This window comes from Zingiber officinale, chromosome 7B (genome assembly GCF_018446385.1).
Source record: "Zingiber officinale cultivar Zhangliang chromosome 7B, Zo_v1.1, whole genome shotgun sequence".
NCBI lineage: Eukaryota > Viridiplantae > Streptophyta > Magnoliopsida > Zingiberales > Zingiberaceae > Zingiber > Zingiber officinale.
Genome location: NC_055999.1, coordinates 780,545 through 799,827, shown reverse-complemented (window position 1 = coordinate 799,827; position 19,283 = coordinate 780,545). Strand labels below are relative to the sequence as shown.

The following is a 19,283-nucleotide window of genomic DNA, read 5'->3' as shown; positions in this document are numbered from 1 at the left end:
ATTGAAGTGTGGTGGGAAATAAAATCCCATAAATAACTAAGTATGAAGTTAGGCCTCGATGATATTTGAGTGAGGAACTGAACCCCTTAGATATCTGATCAATATTAATTGATTGAATTATAATAAAAAATAGAGTCTCATAAATAATTAAGTGGGAACTGAGTCCCAATAATATTCGAGTAAGGAGTTGATTCTTCATATGTCCAATCGACATTATTTGATTGGAGTGTGGCCAAGAGAATTCATCGGGTCGCTTACTCAGGTTGCTCATCATTCGCTGTATCAAACGGTGTAATATTATTGGTCTCATATCAAAATACAAACAAATCAATTACGAAAGACATTCTGCGCTATCACAGTCTCTATGGAAAAAATTAAATACCAAATAAATTATCTTATACTGATTAAAACTTAAATCCCAAATTATATTAAACCAATACTCGTACGAATATCAATTACGTCACCGCATGATTTGTCACTGATCGGTGGGCTGAAGCATCTTCCCGTCTTTTGGGGGCAATCAACGTTGCTTATACTACTGCATATACTGTCAGGCTTCTTGATCGTCGTTCCTCACTGCCATGTTTTTAAACGAATGTGCTGTAATAAATTGTTCGAAAAAGGTGGAAATTGCCTGAAATGAAGAATAAAACAAATGATATTTTTATTTAATTCCTTCCATCTTTGACCGTTGAAATTATTTAAGAGGTTCACTCCCCCTTTTTATTTTATTTAACATAAAATTATTTCCTTTTCAAGGAAGGATGACCTCTGGAAAATAAATTAAAAGTATTTTTTATTGTGAATTATATAATTTACTCAGAAAAACATCTTTAAATATTAAAAAAAACTAATATATTCTTAGTACGTGTAAGATAATCTACAATAAGCTCGTACCTAATTTTGCGATAAAAAATTATAAAAAAAAACATAAAAGTGTAATCAAGTTGATTTATTAATTATCAGGTTGTACTTTTTATTTATTTATTTATAATTTTTGTATTTAGAAATTAGAACCCCGGGTTGTAATTGGCGACCAAGGACATGTCCCTCACAACCACAACTCAAATCACGAGGCCTACACAGACTCCGAGGCATCTCTTGTCTGTGCGCGGTACAAAACCAACCCACTCCACTCCCTCCCGTTAATAAATAACGCCATTTAGATTTAGGACTTGTTTATTTAGGATGACACCTCGCGTCCCTCTCCTCTCTTCAGGATATGGATGTTTGCCTCCATTTATATATAATAATAATAATAATAAATATGCTCGACATTGACGGCGAAAGCTCTTGAATGTTTTTATAATTACCATGTGCAAGAGAACACCGCAAATCGAAGGCAAGGCAATAGTCGTTGACCTGTGACATGTAGGAGAGAATGCCTAGCTACTAACTATTCCTATTATCGTGATAAAAAAAAAATTATATCCATGGGAGATGGGCACCCCTATCAACGTGAAAATGGAAATGACATTTATATATATTTTTTTCTCAAAATCTAGTTTAGAGAATTAATTTTTACTACTGCACAGATCAAGTGGAATTTTTTTTTGAAAAATGAAAAGCAAATAAATAAAAAATAAAATGCAATGGGTGTGTTCCCTCAGTACTTGAGGAATGAGGAAGGAGAAGGAGGAGGAGAAAATATGGAAGAAAAAGAAGAACGATCTCCATTGTCGAGTACTCCAAGCTCTGAATTGTAATTGCGTGCACCCAATTAATTAAAACACACTGTAAAGTAAATATATTTGATTCTACTTCCCTAGCTTACTGTGAGCTGGTTTGGTGATCTTCTCCGCCGCTGTCTGCGCCTTGCTGCTGGGACGGGTGATGGCGATCCATTGCCTGATGGTGGTGTTCGGAATTCATGCTCAGGCCGCCGCCGCCGCCTCCTCCTCCTCTGTTGTATGCATTGAGAGCCGCTAGCATTCCTAGATTGGTCTCTGTGGTGCCGAGGCCTAGATGTTGAGCCGTCGCGGAGGGATGCTGTTGCAGAACCATGGATCCGAGAGGGAGAGCGCGACCGGCTTGGAAGTCGGAGGAGCCAGATAAGTTTATCCTCGACATGAATTGGAGCGGCGCTTGGATGGTGCTCCCGCTGCCTACCCCGGCGCGGTACTGCCCGCTCATGGTCGGGAACGCCCATATGGACGGCTCCGAGGGAGCGGATGCCGTGGCGGCGACGGGAGGTGTGGCGGAGCCGGCGGAGACGGGGAGCATCCAGAATGCACCGCCCGGTCCGGTGTTTGGGGCAACCGCCCACATTGCCGCTGCGGGGAGGACGCTCGGTGGACGCGTCGTCAGGCCAGCACCGACGGCGGCCACTTCCTGTTGATGTGAGCGCTGCTGCAATTGGAGTCCGCCGGCGGACCGCAGGGACTTGGAGGATGACGACGGAGAGGAGGGGCCCGCTGCCCCTCCGCTCCGTTCTTGGTGTTGCGGAGCGTGTTGTGGCTCGTCTTTGAATAGATCCTCTCTGAAGCGTTTCCTCAAATAGGTGTCAGCCGTGTCGGCGGCGGCGGCGGCGGCGCCTCCCCCTTGCATCCCGTCGCCGATCTGATCGGAGAGGAGTTGGTGCTGCTGGTGGAGCTGGTGGAAGTTGAGCATTGCCGCGGCGTGCGATATGCCTGCGGGGTCGGCTGCCACGCCCTGCTGGTCGTAATCGGCGTGGTGGTGGGCGAGAGCGAGGCTGTGGAAGGAGAGGGGGGCGGACTTGGAGGCCGGGGCGGAGAGGGAGGAGCCGCTGCTTCGGAGGGAGATGTTTAGCGAAGAGAAGTTGGCCGGAATGGTGCCGGTGCCCGTGGCGGCGATGATGGCCGGCTCGGCCTGTTGCAGCAGCCACTCGATTGTCTCGCCGTCGGTCTTGTGCCCTAGCTCCCGCGTCAGCTGGAACACCCTCGCGGCGCAGATCGCCGGCATGCGGATCCGTCGCCCCCGTCCGTCGACTTTGGTATGGCGGTCCTTGGAGGAGCGCTTTGCCGGGGTCGAGGAGGCGACGACGATCTTCTTAGAAGCGCCGCCTTCAGCGGCAGCGGCGGCAGAAGGGCCAGAGGGAGCCGAGGAGGGGTCAGGCTTAGCGGCAGTGGAGATAGCAAGGGATGCGTCTACCCCGCCGCTGCCGCCGCGGTGATGGATGATGGAGCCCATGAAGTGAGCTCCGGGGCCGGCGGGGCCCGACTGGCTCTCGATGGGGACCAGCTCCAGCGATGCCGGTCCGCCGCTGTTTCCTTGCTGCCGCTGGTGGCCGTCGCCAAAGGGCGCGCGGTGCTTCTGCTGCGGCGTCGGCAGCTGCAGGTGGTGCTGCTGCTGATCCGAGGTGCTTCGACTGCTGTTGGTTCCGCTGCTGCTGTTGCTATTTGTTGGAACTCTTCCGGATCCTCTTCCTCCTCCATGCCTACTATTCTCGCTCTGGTCCATGCTCTCTCCTTCCTTCCTTTTACGCCTTTTCTAATCTTCCAAACAAATCGACACCAATTCATAGCTTTTCAATTTCTTTTCCCTTTCGTGTACATATCAATTTCTTGTATTTTTCAAGTATAAAAACCACCTCCAAAATTAAAAATAACAAAACTAGCTATAGACCGAATTAAAGGTGAGAAAAACGAAGAAAGAGGGAGATAGAACGCGCGCACACACCTAGTTAGGGTTTTCGGTACAATCACATGCAGGGGGCCGCTTCATACTTGGCTGGACAGTGGAGTCTTCGTGGGGCTCTTCTCCTCATTGACTGTTGTCGTCTCTGTGCGCTATGGAACGCAAGAAATCAAGCTTAACAGATAGAGATAGAGAAAGAGAGGAGTGAGAGTGACCGAGAAGCAAATTATAATAAAGTACACCACAAAGAAAGCGGATTGGGAGACGGTATGTTTAATCCAAAACCCTAATTCCCGCAGCTTTTCCCTTCCCTCTGCTCCCTCCTCTCTCTCACACTCCGACTCCTGCACTCGGTCTCGTTCTTTCTTTGTCACTGCTCGGGGACCTGAGAGATAGCAGCAGTAGAGTAGCCCGCTCGTGGGGTCTCGGAGGGAATGATACAAATGGATCATTGCCCATCTACACCACTGGTCCAGGGTTACAAAAAAAACAAGCAGTTAAAACTTGGCACCAACCCAAGATCCATGTCTAGCTCTTCATTAACTCCACCGTGCCGCTAATCCCCCCTCCAAATTACGCACCGGCCTCCTCATGATTAGCAACTCGAGACATGTCTCTTTCCTTCCTTCTCTGCTTAATTCGCGCATGATTTGCGACGCTAATAATTACTGCAGCGCTTACTTACTGCTGGCCTTCAGGTAAAATAGGCAGCAACAGCGCCAGCAGGAGCAGGAGCAGGAGCAGCAGGCAGACATTGCAGGTGGGCGTCAGATAAAGCATCTAATGCTGATGAGTGACAGCTCATCCCAACACAAAACACCCTCTTCTTTTAAAGTAATTTCCTTTCCAAAAGAAAAAACCTTTGCATTCTGTCCTCCAGTTAATGAAGCAGTCTAGTACCCCATGATAGACATGCAATAATCCAATACCACCAGTAGAATACTCATCTGCCAGTCAACTCCAGGTTGCCCCACGGCCCTCCTTTACCAACACCCCCGCAAATCCCAACCCAACTTTCTCCCCCTCTCCGATCCTCCATTATTATAATTTTTACTTATTTTACTCCCACAATGACAATGCCCAACGCCCTGCCTTTATTCATTAATTCATTTCTTTCCTAGCCTTTGGTACAACGACCCGCGGAGAAGGCTAAGAGGATTTGCGTGATCCAATGCCCCTTCTTTTCGTGCCGTGACTTTTTCTCTTTTTTTTTTTCCTCGCCCTAATCCAAAGCTACGAGAATATAATAAATGGCTATCCTTTTGTTGACTCCATGGGTCGTTGTTTGTCAAACCTTATCGTGCATGCGAGCATGTACTCGGGTCACCTTGCCCACGTGCGGCGCAGGGGAGCAGTGGCCATTTGATGGTTCCCCCCTCCTCCCTCCCTCCGTGTTCTGCCAACTTGCAGAGCAAGTGGGACTGTGGGAGGAGACAGTGAGGGAGGAGGGAAGCAACAAGCAACCAGCAACAAGCAAAGCAAAACCGGAGGTGTGAATTCAAAAAATAAAAACAAAAGAGAGTGTCGGTTTTATTATATGGCGAGGAATGGTCATCGGAGACAGAAGTTCCACTGTTCATGCATCACCCCACCATTGTTGGCTTCTCCATTTGTGGATTCCTGATAATGACCTTTCGCTCGTCCTGCCCCACTCGCTTCTCAAATATAAATCCCCCCCTTCATTGCGATGCTGATTTGCTTCCTCATTTTCTTAATCAAACGAGATTTTTGCTTATTTTTCTAACGTGGATCCATCCGTCCCCATCGTTATCAGAAACAGAGGCGAGGATTCACTGTTGCGCTGTGGGCAATTGAAGGAGGCCAAGCTGTCAGCGTCCGTCTTTGTTGCCCATCATCCCACAGGAAACTAATTACGTCTGTCCGGGTTTGGGGCTCGTCGTCTGCAAAGCCACCCGTTGTGGTAAACGAAAGCCGCGCCAGGTGGTTTCCTATTATAAGGGAGATGGCCGAAACAGAGCCGATGGAGCGCGACGCCGGCCACCCTGTAACAGCGTGCGTGCGCGAGCAAGTTTTTGGCTTTTACGTACTTGGGTGAAAAACAAGAGTGGAGTGGTAATTAATTGATCAATTATTGTGGGGGGAGGGGACAGCGGCAAAGCGAAAGGGGAAATCCAGGCGTTGCATCGTCCAAGATTCACATTTTAGCTGCTTGCTGCGCAGTAAAAGTTAAAAAAAAAAACATAATTTTTAAATCGAGTGCTTGTTTTTGCATGCGGGAGTGGCAGATTCCCGTCGATCTAAAGCTGGGATTTAGCCTTCTCTCTTCCCGATGAACGTACCAGTGTCGCTAAAGTACTTTTACAAAAGTTAATCCCCTCTTGTCCTCCGGATTATGAATCCGAGAGAGAGAGAGAGAGAGAGAGAGAGAGATCTTAATTGGATGATTCTGCGGAGTCAGTAGCCAAAACCGTCGCCAGTGACATTCGTGACTGTGGGGGCATTTTCTCAAACGGATGGAGGGTGCCTGCATTTCAAGTTCAAACAATGCGACTACAGGTAGATTTTTTGCTCAATCTCCACATGCGTTTGCCTTGCTGCTCCACCTTCATTAATTGATGGTGCGCATTGCACAGACAAGGCTTTTGTTTTATTAATTATCATCCTGTCTTGACTTTGATTCCTCGACTAACATTTGCTATTCCAAGAATAAAACAAAGATTCAACTGGTAAAAGCCACGAGATGTGGAGAGATGAGTGGAAAGAAAGATGATAGGAAAATTAGCAAGTGTAGGACTCCTTTCGCGTTTTGGATTCAGCACCACATGAGTTGCATTTCTGTTGTGGGTTTCTAAAAAGCTTAATGCTTTAAAGCTGAAACAAGATGCAGATGCATGGGATCCACTCGATTGATGCCGCAGCTGCATGCAGCCACTTTAATTGAAATCCCGAACGAGCAGCACATTCAAATTAGCTTTTTTAATTGTTCACCACCATTTTTTTCTTTTTCTTCTTCTTTTTTTTTTAACTCCCACATTTTTTAGGGGATCTGAAAGAAAAATCTATAGAAAAAAGCCAAAGTTGTGATCTTATCTGACTTTAAAATTCTACTATTTATCAGTGGACTTGGAGGGTTTTTTTTTTGTTCCTGTTATTGTCCACCTGATATGGATAAGGATTTTGAGGCTAAAGATCTAACCAAATTTATGTTCATATTATTTTTACCTGAAATTCCATGTCAGACCAATTTGATATGTTTGGATAAAATTCTGATGTGCGGGTCCATTTCTATTTCGTAATTGATCAAGAGGATGTTTAGCTAAACTTATTAAAAATAACTTATAAGCTCGTACAACTTATAAGTTATTAGGTCTTATTTTAAAAATAAGATGTTAAAATGTTTAGGTGAATTTATTACCATCAATTTAAAGGTATTGATGTGTTTGGTATTATAAGATATTTTTATTAATAAAATTATCAAAAAGGGTATAATATTATTAATAGAGAGTTTTGAACTTTTTATTAATAGAGGAGTTTAAGCGAATTTCTGCATCGGAAAAGAGAAAATTGAAAATAGGTATTGGTGGAGAAGATGACATAGTCCTGAAAGAGAAGTCGACGAAGATATAATTTTTTTATTATATATATTAGACTCGTTTAGATCATTTTGTTGAAAATTTTTATAGACCTAGGGTTGTCATGATTGACCATTGTTCTATCTCAAAATTGGTCGGTGATCTATGGATTAATTGATCGCCACCCCTAGCTAGCTCTAGAGATATCAATGGAGGTCTATGATGAATAGGTTTCGTGATAAGGCCTAACTCTAAATGTGTTTTTAGAAAATGCTAATGCGCAATCTAATGACTTTTCATCTTAAACTGAATCCTTAGAAGGGTCGTGTTTGCGTTAGACATGATATGTATTTTTTATATGGAAGATATATGGTTGAGTGGAAGTCTCATTATTATTATTTTTTAACTTTAAAGGTGCGTGGACAAATGCTCTTTATTTAGTGTCATATGATCGAATATAAATTTTAATAATAATAAAAGATTCTAAATTAAATATTATTATTATTCTAATAAGACTGACTTAGTGTATAGGAAAGTCCTAATTGAAGCTAAGTAAAAAAGTCATAGTGAACACTAGATAGATAGAAAATCCTAGCTACGACTAGGTAATAAAATCCTGGTCCGAGGACTCAACAAAGTCTTAGCAGGTTAAGGACATCGGATGCCCTACCTGGTGTCATAAACTAGAAGTTCTAATGGACACTAGGCAAGTGGAAAGTCATAACTGTTGCTAGACAACGAAGTTTTGGTCTGGAAGATTGGGCAAAGTCTTAACAGGTTAAAGACGTCGAGCGAAACACTAGGTGGAAGTCCCGTGGTTTGTAGATACCAAGTGAAAAGTTGAACAGGTCGGAGATTAGACATCCAACAAAAATCCTGATATCTCATATACTGAGCAAAAGAAACGACCTGGAGTACTGATTTAACAAAGGATAAACACTTTTGATAGGAATAAAATTGTTTGACGTTTCATTCATAATTAATTAATTTAAGTTAGACATATGGTTCAACTAACAAAAATTATCAAAAAAACAATAAGATTCCCCCTACTTTTATTAAAGTATTCCTTATTAATCTAAAAGGATTAAAGAGAAAGAGTATAAGGTTGATTTAAGAAAACCACTTGACCCGGTCACGATTCACGAAGTGCACATCTAGTTAATATAAACTTCATTTGTTCATTTTAATTAAACTAAATTAAACCAGAAACTTAGTCCATTTATAAATTACCCAGTGATTAGTTTAGTAATTACTTGATGTTATATATCACTCTTTTTTCTCCTCCTGTTGCTCGTCATCTAAATTAAAGAAGAAGTCATGATAACTCTTTTAAAGTTGTTAGTCTCTTTTTGTTGTGGATGGACTATTGATTGCGAGATGTGCGGTTCCTTCCGAATCTCATCTCGACTAAGTAAATGGCTTAGAGAAGCGACCTAAGACGGAAAGAGGGTAATTAACTAACTAACTCGAGTGCGCTTTTAAAAGTTAATAATAATTAGCAGGGATAATGACTCTCTAGATTATTATTACAAATATTGTTAAATTAATTAAACAGCTAATGCACGTAATTATGCTATATTTCAGGCACACTTTCTTTCCGACTTCACTCGATGGCTCGCAATGATACATCCTCGCCTCTGCTTGTCTGCCATCTCAAAAGAAGTAATTATATGTATGAGGAGTTAGCAAACTAGGAGTCTCCGATCCACAAGTTTTCATGATGGAAGGGAAAGGAAGATTTCTTTATAATTGAAAATTAAAGAAAAGGCCAGGAAAATGTGAAGGAATTCAATCGTGATTTTGCAATTCCCGCGAGTAACTGTCCAGAAATGAGGATCTCAAATGGTCAGAAATTTAATGAATGGAATCAGAGCCGTACATTTGGTGCAGAGTCGTACAGGTGCAGACACGTGGGGAGGACAAATTGAAATTAATTGATTTAATTAATTTGAGTGAGACAAGGACTAGAAAAGATTAGAGATAGGATGAAATGAAGTAACTTAGAATTCATCATCAAACCTCCCGATAATCATGTCCTTTCGAATCGAATCATCGACGAGCATGAACCATATGAACTGGCTCAACGAAGGAAGAACTGCCTGAAACAAGGCGCAAGTTTTCTTAGAATATTCGAACCAGCTGTTGTTTGAGAACTACTCCATGTCTCCATCCCTTCGCCCTGTAAACAACCACAACAGATGGTAGCTGCCTTCGTTGATGGGCCTCCATAGACACGGACATGCAGTCCAGGAGGAAAAAAAAAAAGTAAAAAATAATGTAGGAGAAATATTTTCCTTTAATTATGTCTTTTAAGAGATGGAAATAAGAAATAAAATAATTTTTCATGTAAGATAAAAAAATATAAATTATGAAAATATTTTTATATATTACAATAAAAATGATAACTCTCATTTGGGAGCAGACTGACCCTGTGATTTGGAAGGAAAGTAAATAAGGAGGTTTTTTTCAGCACAGTGATGCTTTAGATAAGGTTAGATAATCTAGGATGCACTTTGTACAAATTTGATGGGCATGCCTATTTAGATGGTTGATACATGTGTTTGCAAAATTACAATTTTGGATAAAAGAATTGTACGATTCTATGATCCAAAACATTGAATTAATCTTAGATCTTTATTGCAATGGAATTGGATTAGGATCGGTAAAAACTTTAAAAGACCACAGCTTAGACTCACATTGAACTATGATATCTATAATATATTAGGGCATGAGGGGGTGGATTTATGTTAGGACCCGAGGGGGCCACGACCCTCCCAAAATTTTTAAATATCGATAAAAACTTTAAAAGACTATATCTTAGACTCACATTGAACTGCGAGATCTATAATGTATTAAATCAAAATATGTTGAGAGATCTATAGTTAATTATCATCCATAACTTCTCAATTTTAAACCTAAAAAATATCATTTAATGTCTTTTTAAAGGTCAAAAGATTTTATTTTAGACTATTTTATAATTTAGATTATTTTCATCTGTTACCTACTTACTGAGTATTATAGTCACAGTCTAAATATCTATTTAGTTATTTTTAAATTAATAATATTTGATCATTTTTTTTCTTTAAAATTATAAGTTTTTAAATATTTGTTATCTAATATTATGCAGAATCAGGTTTAGAAATTAACGTTCATGCTCAAATTAAAAGGTTAAATATTTTTTACCACTACTCTGTTGACTTTTAAACTGAGCTATTTTGTTCAAAAAAAAAATTCTCCAAGATAAATTATTAATTAATTTAAATTATATATATATATATATATATAATTATTAATTAGGTTTTATTTGTAATAGGATAGTACCGATCCCACTCCAAATCGTTCTTCCTCACGATCATGTAAATCATGATACGCCTATTTCCCGATTGGATATCAGCATCACAAGCACTGAAACGTGTCCGTGGCACCGTTTTTACTTTCTGGAATTCGTTTACGCCATCTCTCTCTCTTTATAAAGTGTTGTTTTCCTATTCCGTTATCCCGCACGGTGCGTGTGATGGCTCCGAAAAAGAAGCGAGGCGGTCCGACGGGCGCCTCCAAGGCGAAGTCGCACACCGCCGATGGAATACCTGCTCCCAAGCTCCAAATCTCGTCTGAGAACGAGCGCCGCCTCCGTCGTCTGCTCCTAAACAATGATAGGCCTTCATCCTCGTCGGAGGTGCCGGCCGTCGCTGCTCCAGACGTTGCTTCCAAGTATCAGAAGGCAAAGAGGCTTCGAGCCGTCTACGATAAGCTCTCTCTCGAGGGTTTCTCCGCTGATCAAATTGAAAAGGCTCTCTCCGCCCTCGGAGTTCGATTCCTTTTCTCTTTCTATTTGTTATTTCGTTTACTTTTGTTTGATGCCATCGAAATGTTAATGGCTCTTGAATTTGGGTTTGATTCTGAAGTAATTTAACGAGGCATTGGATTACTCTGATTAAGTTAATCCAAATTTTGATTGGAAACTATTCATAGGCGAGAGTACTACTTGGCTTTCTTAAACTTCTAGGCTCAAGCGCTAGTCAGATTCACGTCATCTGTTATATGTTAGTGATGGTGTTGTTCTTTGGAATCTTAGGTATAAGATTTTCAATTGCTTCACAAGTTGCTCTTGGATGCACAAGTTAATTTAACTAGGCATTAAGTTACTCCGATTGACTTTCTCTAGTTTTTGATTGGAAACTATTTGTAGGTTAGGGTACTGCTTGTCTTTCTTAAACTTCAAGGCTCAAGCCCTAGTCAGATTTGCGTCATCTGCTATATGCTAGTGACGGTGTCGTTCTTTGGAATCTTAGGTATAGAAATTTTCAATTGTTTCACAAGTTGCTCTTGGATGCGCAAGTTAATTTAACGAGGCATTTGATTACTCTGATTAAGTTAATCCAAATTTTGATTGGAAACTATTTATAGGTGAAGAGTACTACTTGGCTTTCTTAAACTTCAAGGCTCAAGTGCTAGTCAAATTTACTTCATTTGTTATATGCCAGTGACGGTGTCATTCTTTGGAATCTTAGGTATAGAATTTTTGATTGCTTCACAAGTTGCTCTTGGATGCACACGTTAATTTAACGAGGCATTGAATTACTTTCTCCAAATCATGATTGGAAACTATTTCTAGGTTAGGGCACTACTTGGCTTGCTTAAATTTCAAGGCTCAAGCCTAGTCAGATTCGCGTCATTTGCTATATGCTAGTGACACTGTCATTCTTTGGAATCTTAGGTATAGAAATTATTATTGCTTCACAAGTTGCTCTTGGACACACAAGTTAATTTAACGAGGTATTGAAGTACTCCGATTGACTTTCTCCAAATCTTGATTGGAAACTATTTCTAGGTTAGGGCACTACTTGGTTTTCTTAAATTTCAAGCCTCAATCCCTAGTCAGATTTGAATCATCTGCTATATACTAGTGTTGTTCTTTGAAATCTCAGGCATAAAAATTTTCGATTGCTTCACAAGTTGCTCTTGGACACACTCGTCAAATTAGTGAGGCATTGGATTACTCCGATTGAGAAACTATTTTCTAGGTTAGGGCACCACCTGACTTCCTTAAACTTCAAGGCTCAAGCCCCAGTTAGATTTGCATCATCTATTATATGCTAGTGACGATATCATGCTTTGGAATCTTAGGTATAGAAATTTTCCATTGCTTCAAAAATTGCTCTTGGACATACAAATTAATTTAATGAGGCATCGAATTACTCTTGATTGACTTTCTCCTAATCTTGATTGGCAACTATTTGTATGTTGGGGTACTACTTGGCTTTCTTAAACTTCAAGGCTCAAGCCCCCGTCAGATTTGGGTCATCTGTTATATGCTAGTGACTGTGTCGTTCTTTGGAATCTTAGGTATAGAAATTTTTGATTGCTTCATAAGTTTCTCTCGGACGCACAAGTTAATTAAACGAGGCATTGAATTACTCCAATTGACTTAATCCAAATCTTGATTGGAAACTATTTATAGGTTAGGGTACTACGTGGCTTTCTTAAACTTTAAGGCTCAAGCCCCCGTCAGATTTGCATCATCTATTATGTGCTAGTGATGGTGTTATTCTTTGGAATCTTAGGTATAGAAATTTTCGATTGCTTCACAGGATGCTCTTGGACGCACAAGTTAATTTAACGAGGCATTGAATTACTCTGATTGACTTTACCTAAATCTTAATTGGAAACTATTTCTATGTTAGGGTACTACTTGGCTTTCTTAAACTTCAAGGCTCAAGCCCCAGTCAGATTTTTCATCATCTATTATATGCTAGTGACAGTGTTATTCTTTGGAATCTTAGGTATAGAAATTTTCATTTGCCTCACAAGTTGCTCTTGGACGCACAAGTTAATTTAACGAGGCATTGAATTACTCCAATTGTCTTTCTCCAAATCTTGATCGGAAACTATTTCTAGGTTAGCATACTACTTGACTTTCTTAAACTTTAAGGCTCAAACCCTAGTCAGATTTGCATAATCTGTTATATGCTAGTGATGGTGTCATTCTTTGGAATCTTAGGTATAGAAATTTTCGATTGCTTCACATGTTAATTTAACGAGGTATTGAATTTCTTTGATTGACTTTCTCCAAATCTTGATTGAAACTATTTCTAGGTTAGGGTACTAGGCTTTTTTAAACTTCAAGGCTCAAACCCCAGTAGATGTTATATGCTAGTGACGGTGTCATTCTTTGGAATCTTAGGTATAGAAATTTTCGATTGCTTCACATGTTAATTTAACGAGGTATTGAATTTCTTTGATCGACTTTCCCTAAATCTTGATTGAAACTATTTCTAGGTTAGGGTACTAGGCTTTTTTAAACTTCAAGGCTCAAACCCCAGTTAGATGTTATATGCTAGTGACGGTGTCATCCTTTGGAATCTTAGGTATAGAAATTTTTGATTACTTCACAAGTTGCTTTTGGATGCACAAATTAATTTAATGAGACATTGAATTACTCCGATTGATTTTCTCTAAATCTTGATTGGAAACTATTTGTAGGCTAGAGTACTACTTGACTTTCTTAAACTTCAAGGCTCATGCCTAGTCAGATTTGCGTCATCTGTTTTATGCTGGTGACTTTGTCGTTCTTTGGAATCTTAGGTATAAAAATTTTCAATTGCTTCACAAGTTGCTCTTGGACGCACAAGTCAATTTAACGAGGTATTGAATTATCCTCATTGACTTTCTCCAAGTCTTGATTGGAAACTATTTCTAGGTTAGGGTATTTGGTTTTCTTAAACTTCAAGGCTCAAGCCCTAGTTAGATTTGAGTCATCTGCTATGTACTAGTGTCGTTCTATGGAATCTATGTATATAAATTTTTGATTGCTTGTCGAGTTACTCTTGGACACCCAACTACCTGCATGGCGATGGAAAATCAACCTTCTTGGTTCTAAAATCGATAAACCAATTGATATCAAGACTTATTTTAGCGGTCTGCATGGTTCTTGTTCTGCTACTTCTATCCTGGTCCACTGTTTGGAGAGATTTGTCTGCTTTCAGGGACATTTAATGCATTTGAATGAAACGGAACCTAGGTTGGGGACTCATTTTTGGTTTTTGGTTGGATAAACATGCCTGTGGAATTTGTCCAAAAAACACTTTACCATGGCTATATGAGATCAGAACTGGCGAAGGGGTTATTTTAGCAACATTAATTCAATCAGCTTTATTCAACATCTCAATTCTACAGGTCTATGTCGTTTCTGCAACTGCAGATTTATTTGTCACAGTTGCTTATTTCAAGGACTTGCTAACAATCCAAGATTATTCCATGTGATGGAGAAGAAATAAAAATGTCAATAGTTTACAGTCAATCCACATTCTTTATGATGGTTATTGATCCCCTTTATTCAAGTAAATATGAATTTTTTTCACTCCATTGAGATTGAAATATTCTTTTATCCACTTGTTAGAAGCAACTTTATAGAAATGATTACTTGAGGGAAAAGTCCATTGTGTTGAAGTTATCTGTTCTTGGTATGAGGAAATGTTGCTACACCTCTCCTTTAGTAGATTGGGACTGAATTTATTTTCTGCGGTTTCTGGAATTAAGCTATCTGTCAACTCCATAGGGATATATACATAAATTCTTCAGCACCATGTCAAAACACATGCTCTGGTAAACTGGTGGACCATTCATGAAATTTAGCCATCAACATATGTAGGAAAGCAGGGGTTAACACATTTGGATTTTCTTGAACCTTTGATTCTTGAATTTAAACCAATATTGTTAAAAACAAGAAAAATTTATCTTGCTTTATCAATAGGGGCTGAGATACAATTTTCTGGATGTAGGAAAGGGCGGTGTTTGAGAATGCTCTGGATTGGTTATGTTTTAATCTTCCTGGACACGAGCTTCCAATAAAATTCTCCAGTGGTTTTGATACATCTAATCTTGATGGTAAGCTTTTGTACATTATGCCTTTTAAAATTTTGACCAGAATGAATTCTATCAGATAGTTAGCAATTAGATTCTGAGTTTCTTAATGAATAATTAGACAAGGTTAACTTATCATTAATATCTTCAAAAGTTTCATGTACTGTCATTTCTTAATTATAGAGATCATAATGCCTGAGATATTTAGTACGCATTGCTCATTTCTAATGTAGGGACAGAAAGGTCAGTTAAAATCATATCTACTGCTCGGGAAGACTGGGTTCCTCAGCAACGTGAGCTAGAACATGTACCTAAATCTTCTTTGGGAATTAAGGCGAAGCGAGATGAATTGTCACTGGATATAGGAAAATCTTCACAGAAGGAATGGATACAACAGTACTTGGAACGAGAACAAGAGGTAATCGGGTTTGTCAATGCTCGACATAGCGCGTTGACAAGTATTTGGTACAATGAGTCAATCATGAATAGTATGCTGCTTTGAATCTTTTATGTTTAGATTTTTTCATGAATAACTTGAGATCAACTTAATTATCTATTTAGTATGTACTGAATAAATGTACACTGCACATGCAGTCAAAGGTTGGTAGCACAAGTCTCATAGCTTTTTATTTAGTTTATTGTCATGTGAATTTCTGAATAGGGGTTTATGTTTGTTGGTTTTGAATTGAATAATATGTTCTATAATCAATATCATATTCATTGTAAATTGCTTTCTTAGATCTTCATGCCCATTTGGGTTTCTTATAAAATGTATTAAGGTTTCACTGTCTGCACCCAAGCCCTATGTATGGACCTGTAGGGATTTCAATGGTTGAGTTTTGCTAAACTCTCATTTCTGATGCTCATATATCCTATCATACGTTTTTTCATTTCTTATATAATGAGAATATTTACATAATGATTTTGTCTCGCTGTTCACAAAAAACTGTCTGTTTTCTTTGTATGATTTAAAAGGGAGTGAATATATATATATTGGTAAGTAAAATAGTATATCACAAATAATGAGTACAAGAATTGGCCTTTAGGAGCTACTTATGAAAAAAAAAAATCTTTGTTTGGTTGGTTAATGTCATTTTTAAATTTTCTCTTCTAAGGGGACCTAGTCAAACAAATTCTTTAGATTTCACTAATTATACACTATTTTTTCATAGTTAAGCAATCTTTTTTCTTCTAAATTTATAACCAATGGTTTCTTGTACCCTGCTTTGTTTGGTTGTAAATTCAGAGTGATATATTTCTTCAAACAGTTTAAGTTTGTGACTTTTGTCCAAATGTTTCTGATCCAAAATGGTTGAATATATCTGTGCTTCAGACTAAAATTTACCGATGTATATGTTTGTACATCAGAAAACTCCCCTGTTTTAAGCCTTACTATGCATATGACAGCTGATGCAAACAAGATCTCAGGAGGATGATCCAAACTTTCATGCTGACTCTGTTCTTCAGCAATATCATCAAGCATGGTTGGGTGCAAGAGAAGCAAAGCAGAAGGGAGACAAAACAAGTCAAAAAGAATTTGGCAATCTTATAAACAAACTTAAGCAAGAACTTTCTTTGCTAGGTTTTGTACCATATTCTTGTGTATCTGGTTGAAATTCTTTACCTCTGATCTAATATGACTATTTCTCAACAGGCTATTCTAATGAGGTTTTGATGGATCAATTACAAGATGAATCTACAACTAAATCTGTTGAGGAGATTACATGTGATTCTACATTTTCTGTACTCACTGAGTTAAATGTGCCAGACAATAATAGAGTTTTGGATCAGCCTGCTGAGTTTGATACCAAACAGGAATTTGATTCAGATGGAGATGAGGTGTATATGTTGAAAGATGTTGACTCTTCTACTAATCTCCAAGCAGACCCTATAAATGAAGCTGAAAAGGATATAGAGGAGTTAGAACTTGATAACCTTTTTTCTGAAGATTCTTCTTCCAGTTCTACGTTATATCCAGAAATATTACAACAAAAGAAAAAAAATTTGTCGGAGTTTGCTTACAGACACAATCTTGGAAGCATTGATGACATCTGGATGAAGGTAAATTAGTTAGGTTAAATTTAGCATTCTAATTATTTTTTTCCGCATAAAATCATGCATCTTAAATTTCTCACCAAATCATTATCATTATCTTTGTTTGATTATGGTTGTGTGCATTCTGATTTTTCATAGCCATCACTTTTATTGGAAATAAGTTATTTTTTTTTTTTACAATTTTTGCATTTATGCTTAAAGTTGCATCTAGCTCACCCTGGACTATATTTGAACAACTGAATGAATTGCAAGGTACCACAAGATATGCAATATGCTATTAGTTGACCATCAAGATGAACTTATTAATATGAAAAAGAGGTGGGCCACAATTTGACTCATGTTCTGGGCTCTCCTACCACAATCACAATTTAAACAACTCGATGTTTCTGTGTTATGATTTAAAAAACATGGAATGTCATACTCTTGTCTTCAAGTTGTGCTTCACTCTGAAACATTCTCTTGTTCACAGGGAGATTCTAGAAAAATTCCTAAGGCTGTTCTACAAAAGCTTTGCCAGAAACTAGGTTGGGAGCCACCCAAATATGCAAAATTATCTGGCAAAGAGGACAAATTCCAATATTCTGTGAGTATCTTACGTACAGCAAGAGGCCGGGGGAAGAGCCGGAAGGCTGGAGGCTTGATTTCTATCCAGTTTCCTGATAATGGGGAATCTTCAAAATCTGTTGAGGTGCAAATTTGAAATCTGAAGTGACAGTCTAATTGGCTTTTGTGCATCAATTCATATGTAATATCCTGAATTAGAAAGTTTGGCTTCATTCCCAGGCATCAATCTTCTTTAATGTTTTGTTCTCTCTTTGTCGTGTGATCCATTAATACCACCTAATTATTCTTTTCTTATGATTTATGTACTTTGACGCAAACCCTTTTGCATATCTGATGATTTCAGACTGCATCATATGCTCTATTTTCAGTAACTTTTCTGAAGTTCAATTTTTTTATTTGTAGGATGCACAAAATAAAGTAGCATCATTTGCACTTTGCCAACTTTTCCCTGATCTTCCGCTTTGCCACATGCTCTTGGAACCATACTCTTCATTTATTTTGATTTGGCAAAATGGTATAATAAACATCTTGCATTTTTTGTTTCTATTTTTTGTTTCTATTTTGTCATTCTTTACTTGTTTCAAAATGATTTTGGATTTTTCTGTAGGCGAACTTCCAACCAATGTGGAAGATGATGAGGATGCCCGTCGAATAGGCTTTGTAGATTCATTGTTGAATTCACTGCGGATGACTCCAAGTGAGGCCAAAAGAATGTCCAACAGTGAAATTTTCACTGAAGGAAACATTCTACAGATGGTAACTGATCCTCCTAGTGCAGTCGCTGATGAAAAACTTTCAGTTAATACAGGTACTGGTATCCAAGAAAGGGCCATCACATTGTGTTTGGTATATTAGCAATGACAGTAAATTAATTGATTTTTTTGATCTTGTGCATCTATTTTCTTCTTTTTTCACACAATGTAGTTTAATTATAATGGACTACATTCTCTTTGTATTTTTTATCCTAGAACCATTGACAACTTTTGGGCCTTTAGCTGCATTTCAATTTCTTTTATTTATTTTTTATGCCAGTATTAGTTTAGAATAGACTCTTAACTAGCTTTAAATCTTCTTTCTAAAACGCATCCAGTAGTTACTAGAAGTCTCTTTGTTGTAGATGCAATTATAGGTTCTATAATTCTTTTTACGACCTTACTTGAACATGATATGTTCTATAGGCTCATACAACTATTTGCCCCCATGGTCTGGCGCAGTTGGTTCATGCAAGGATGTTGTTGCCAATAGACCTAGGTCGATTCCCAGCTGGAGCGAAATGCCCTACTGATTGCCTCAACCTCTCCTTGCATACGCTACTGTTGTTGGGTGAAATCCTCTGTGATTTACCTCCCTTCCAAACAGTGGGGGCCACCTTGGAGGGGAGCCAAGGTGAGGGTTTCACCTTGTGTTGCCAATTATAGGTGCTATAGAAACTAATGTTTTATTTTCAAGGTAGTATGATCTTGACCAATTTTCATAAGGGACAAATGGGATAGTGACATAGTAAACAATAAGATGAAATCTTTGCATGACTCGTAGCACGATAATGCAATGCCTTGATCTAATCCTTAAAATTTGAGTATAAATCAACGAACATATTCCATATACTATTATTTATGAGGTGAATATCAAGAAAATCAGTAGGTTATGACAGTCAACCCTTCCGTATACTAT

General features: G+C 38.9%; 2 protein-coding genes across 7 annotated transcripts in view; one reads left to right on the top strand and one right to left on the bottom strand.

Annotated features, from left to right (window-relative positions):
• Nucleotides 1-1,650: 1,650 nt before the first annotated feature.
• LOC122004887 (transcription factor TCP8-like) lies at nt 1,651-4,359 on the bottom strand. Of its 2 annotated transcripts, none has more exons than XM_042559725.1 (2): nt 3,640-4,359; nt 1,651-3,450 (listed from the first exon to the last, which is right to left on the bottom strand). In XM_042559725.1, exon 2 carries the CDS (start codon nt 3,418-3,420, stop codon nt 1,771-1,773), a length of 1,650 nt encoding a protein of 549 aa, XP_042415659.1. In that variant the 5' UTR covers nt 3,421-3,450; nt 3,640-4,359; the 3' UTR covers nt 1,651-1,770. The 2 variants fall into 2 exon arrangements, with proteins under 2 accessions (XP_042415659.1, XP_042415658.1); XM_042559724.1 differs by having other exon boundaries at nt 1,651-3,455; nt 3,640-4,275.
• Nucleotides 4,360-10,535: 6,176 nt separating this feature from the next.
• The window catches only part of LOC122004881 (DExH-box ATP-dependent RNA helicase DExH7, chloroplastic-like), a 38,726-nt gene continuing 29,978 nt past the window's right edge, over nt 10,536-19,283 (top strand). For 2 of the 5 annotated variants that reach the window (XR_006118289.1, XM_042559718.1), the window contains exons 1-8: nt 10,539-10,938; nt 14,912-15,017; nt 15,227-15,411; nt 16,401-16,575; nt 16,648-17,054; nt 17,518-17,736; nt 18,015-18,126; nt 18,220-18,420. Coding sequence is in view for 4 of the 5 variants with exons in the window: in XM_042559718.1 (XP_042415652.1) it covers nt 10,645-10,938; nt 14,912-15,017; nt 15,227-15,411; nt 16,401-16,575; nt 16,648-17,054; nt 17,518-17,736; nt 18,015-18,126; nt 18,220-18,420 (1,699 nt within the window). In the remaining variant the exon portion in view is untranslated. Of the gene's footprint in view, nt 10,939-14,911; nt 15,018-15,226; nt 15,412-16,400; nt 16,576-16,647; nt 17,055-17,517; nt 17,737-18,014; nt 18,127-18,219; nt 18,421-19,283 lie in introns of all 5 variants that reach the window. The other 3 variants (XM_042559717.1, XM_042559716.1, XM_042559719.1) reach the window with 3 other exon arrangements.

Coding starts and splice junctions, on each gene's coding strand:
- LOC122004887 (XM_042559725.1), bottom strand. CDS start 3,420: ATGGACCAGAGCGAGAATAGTAGGCATGGAGGAGGAAGAGGATCCGGA.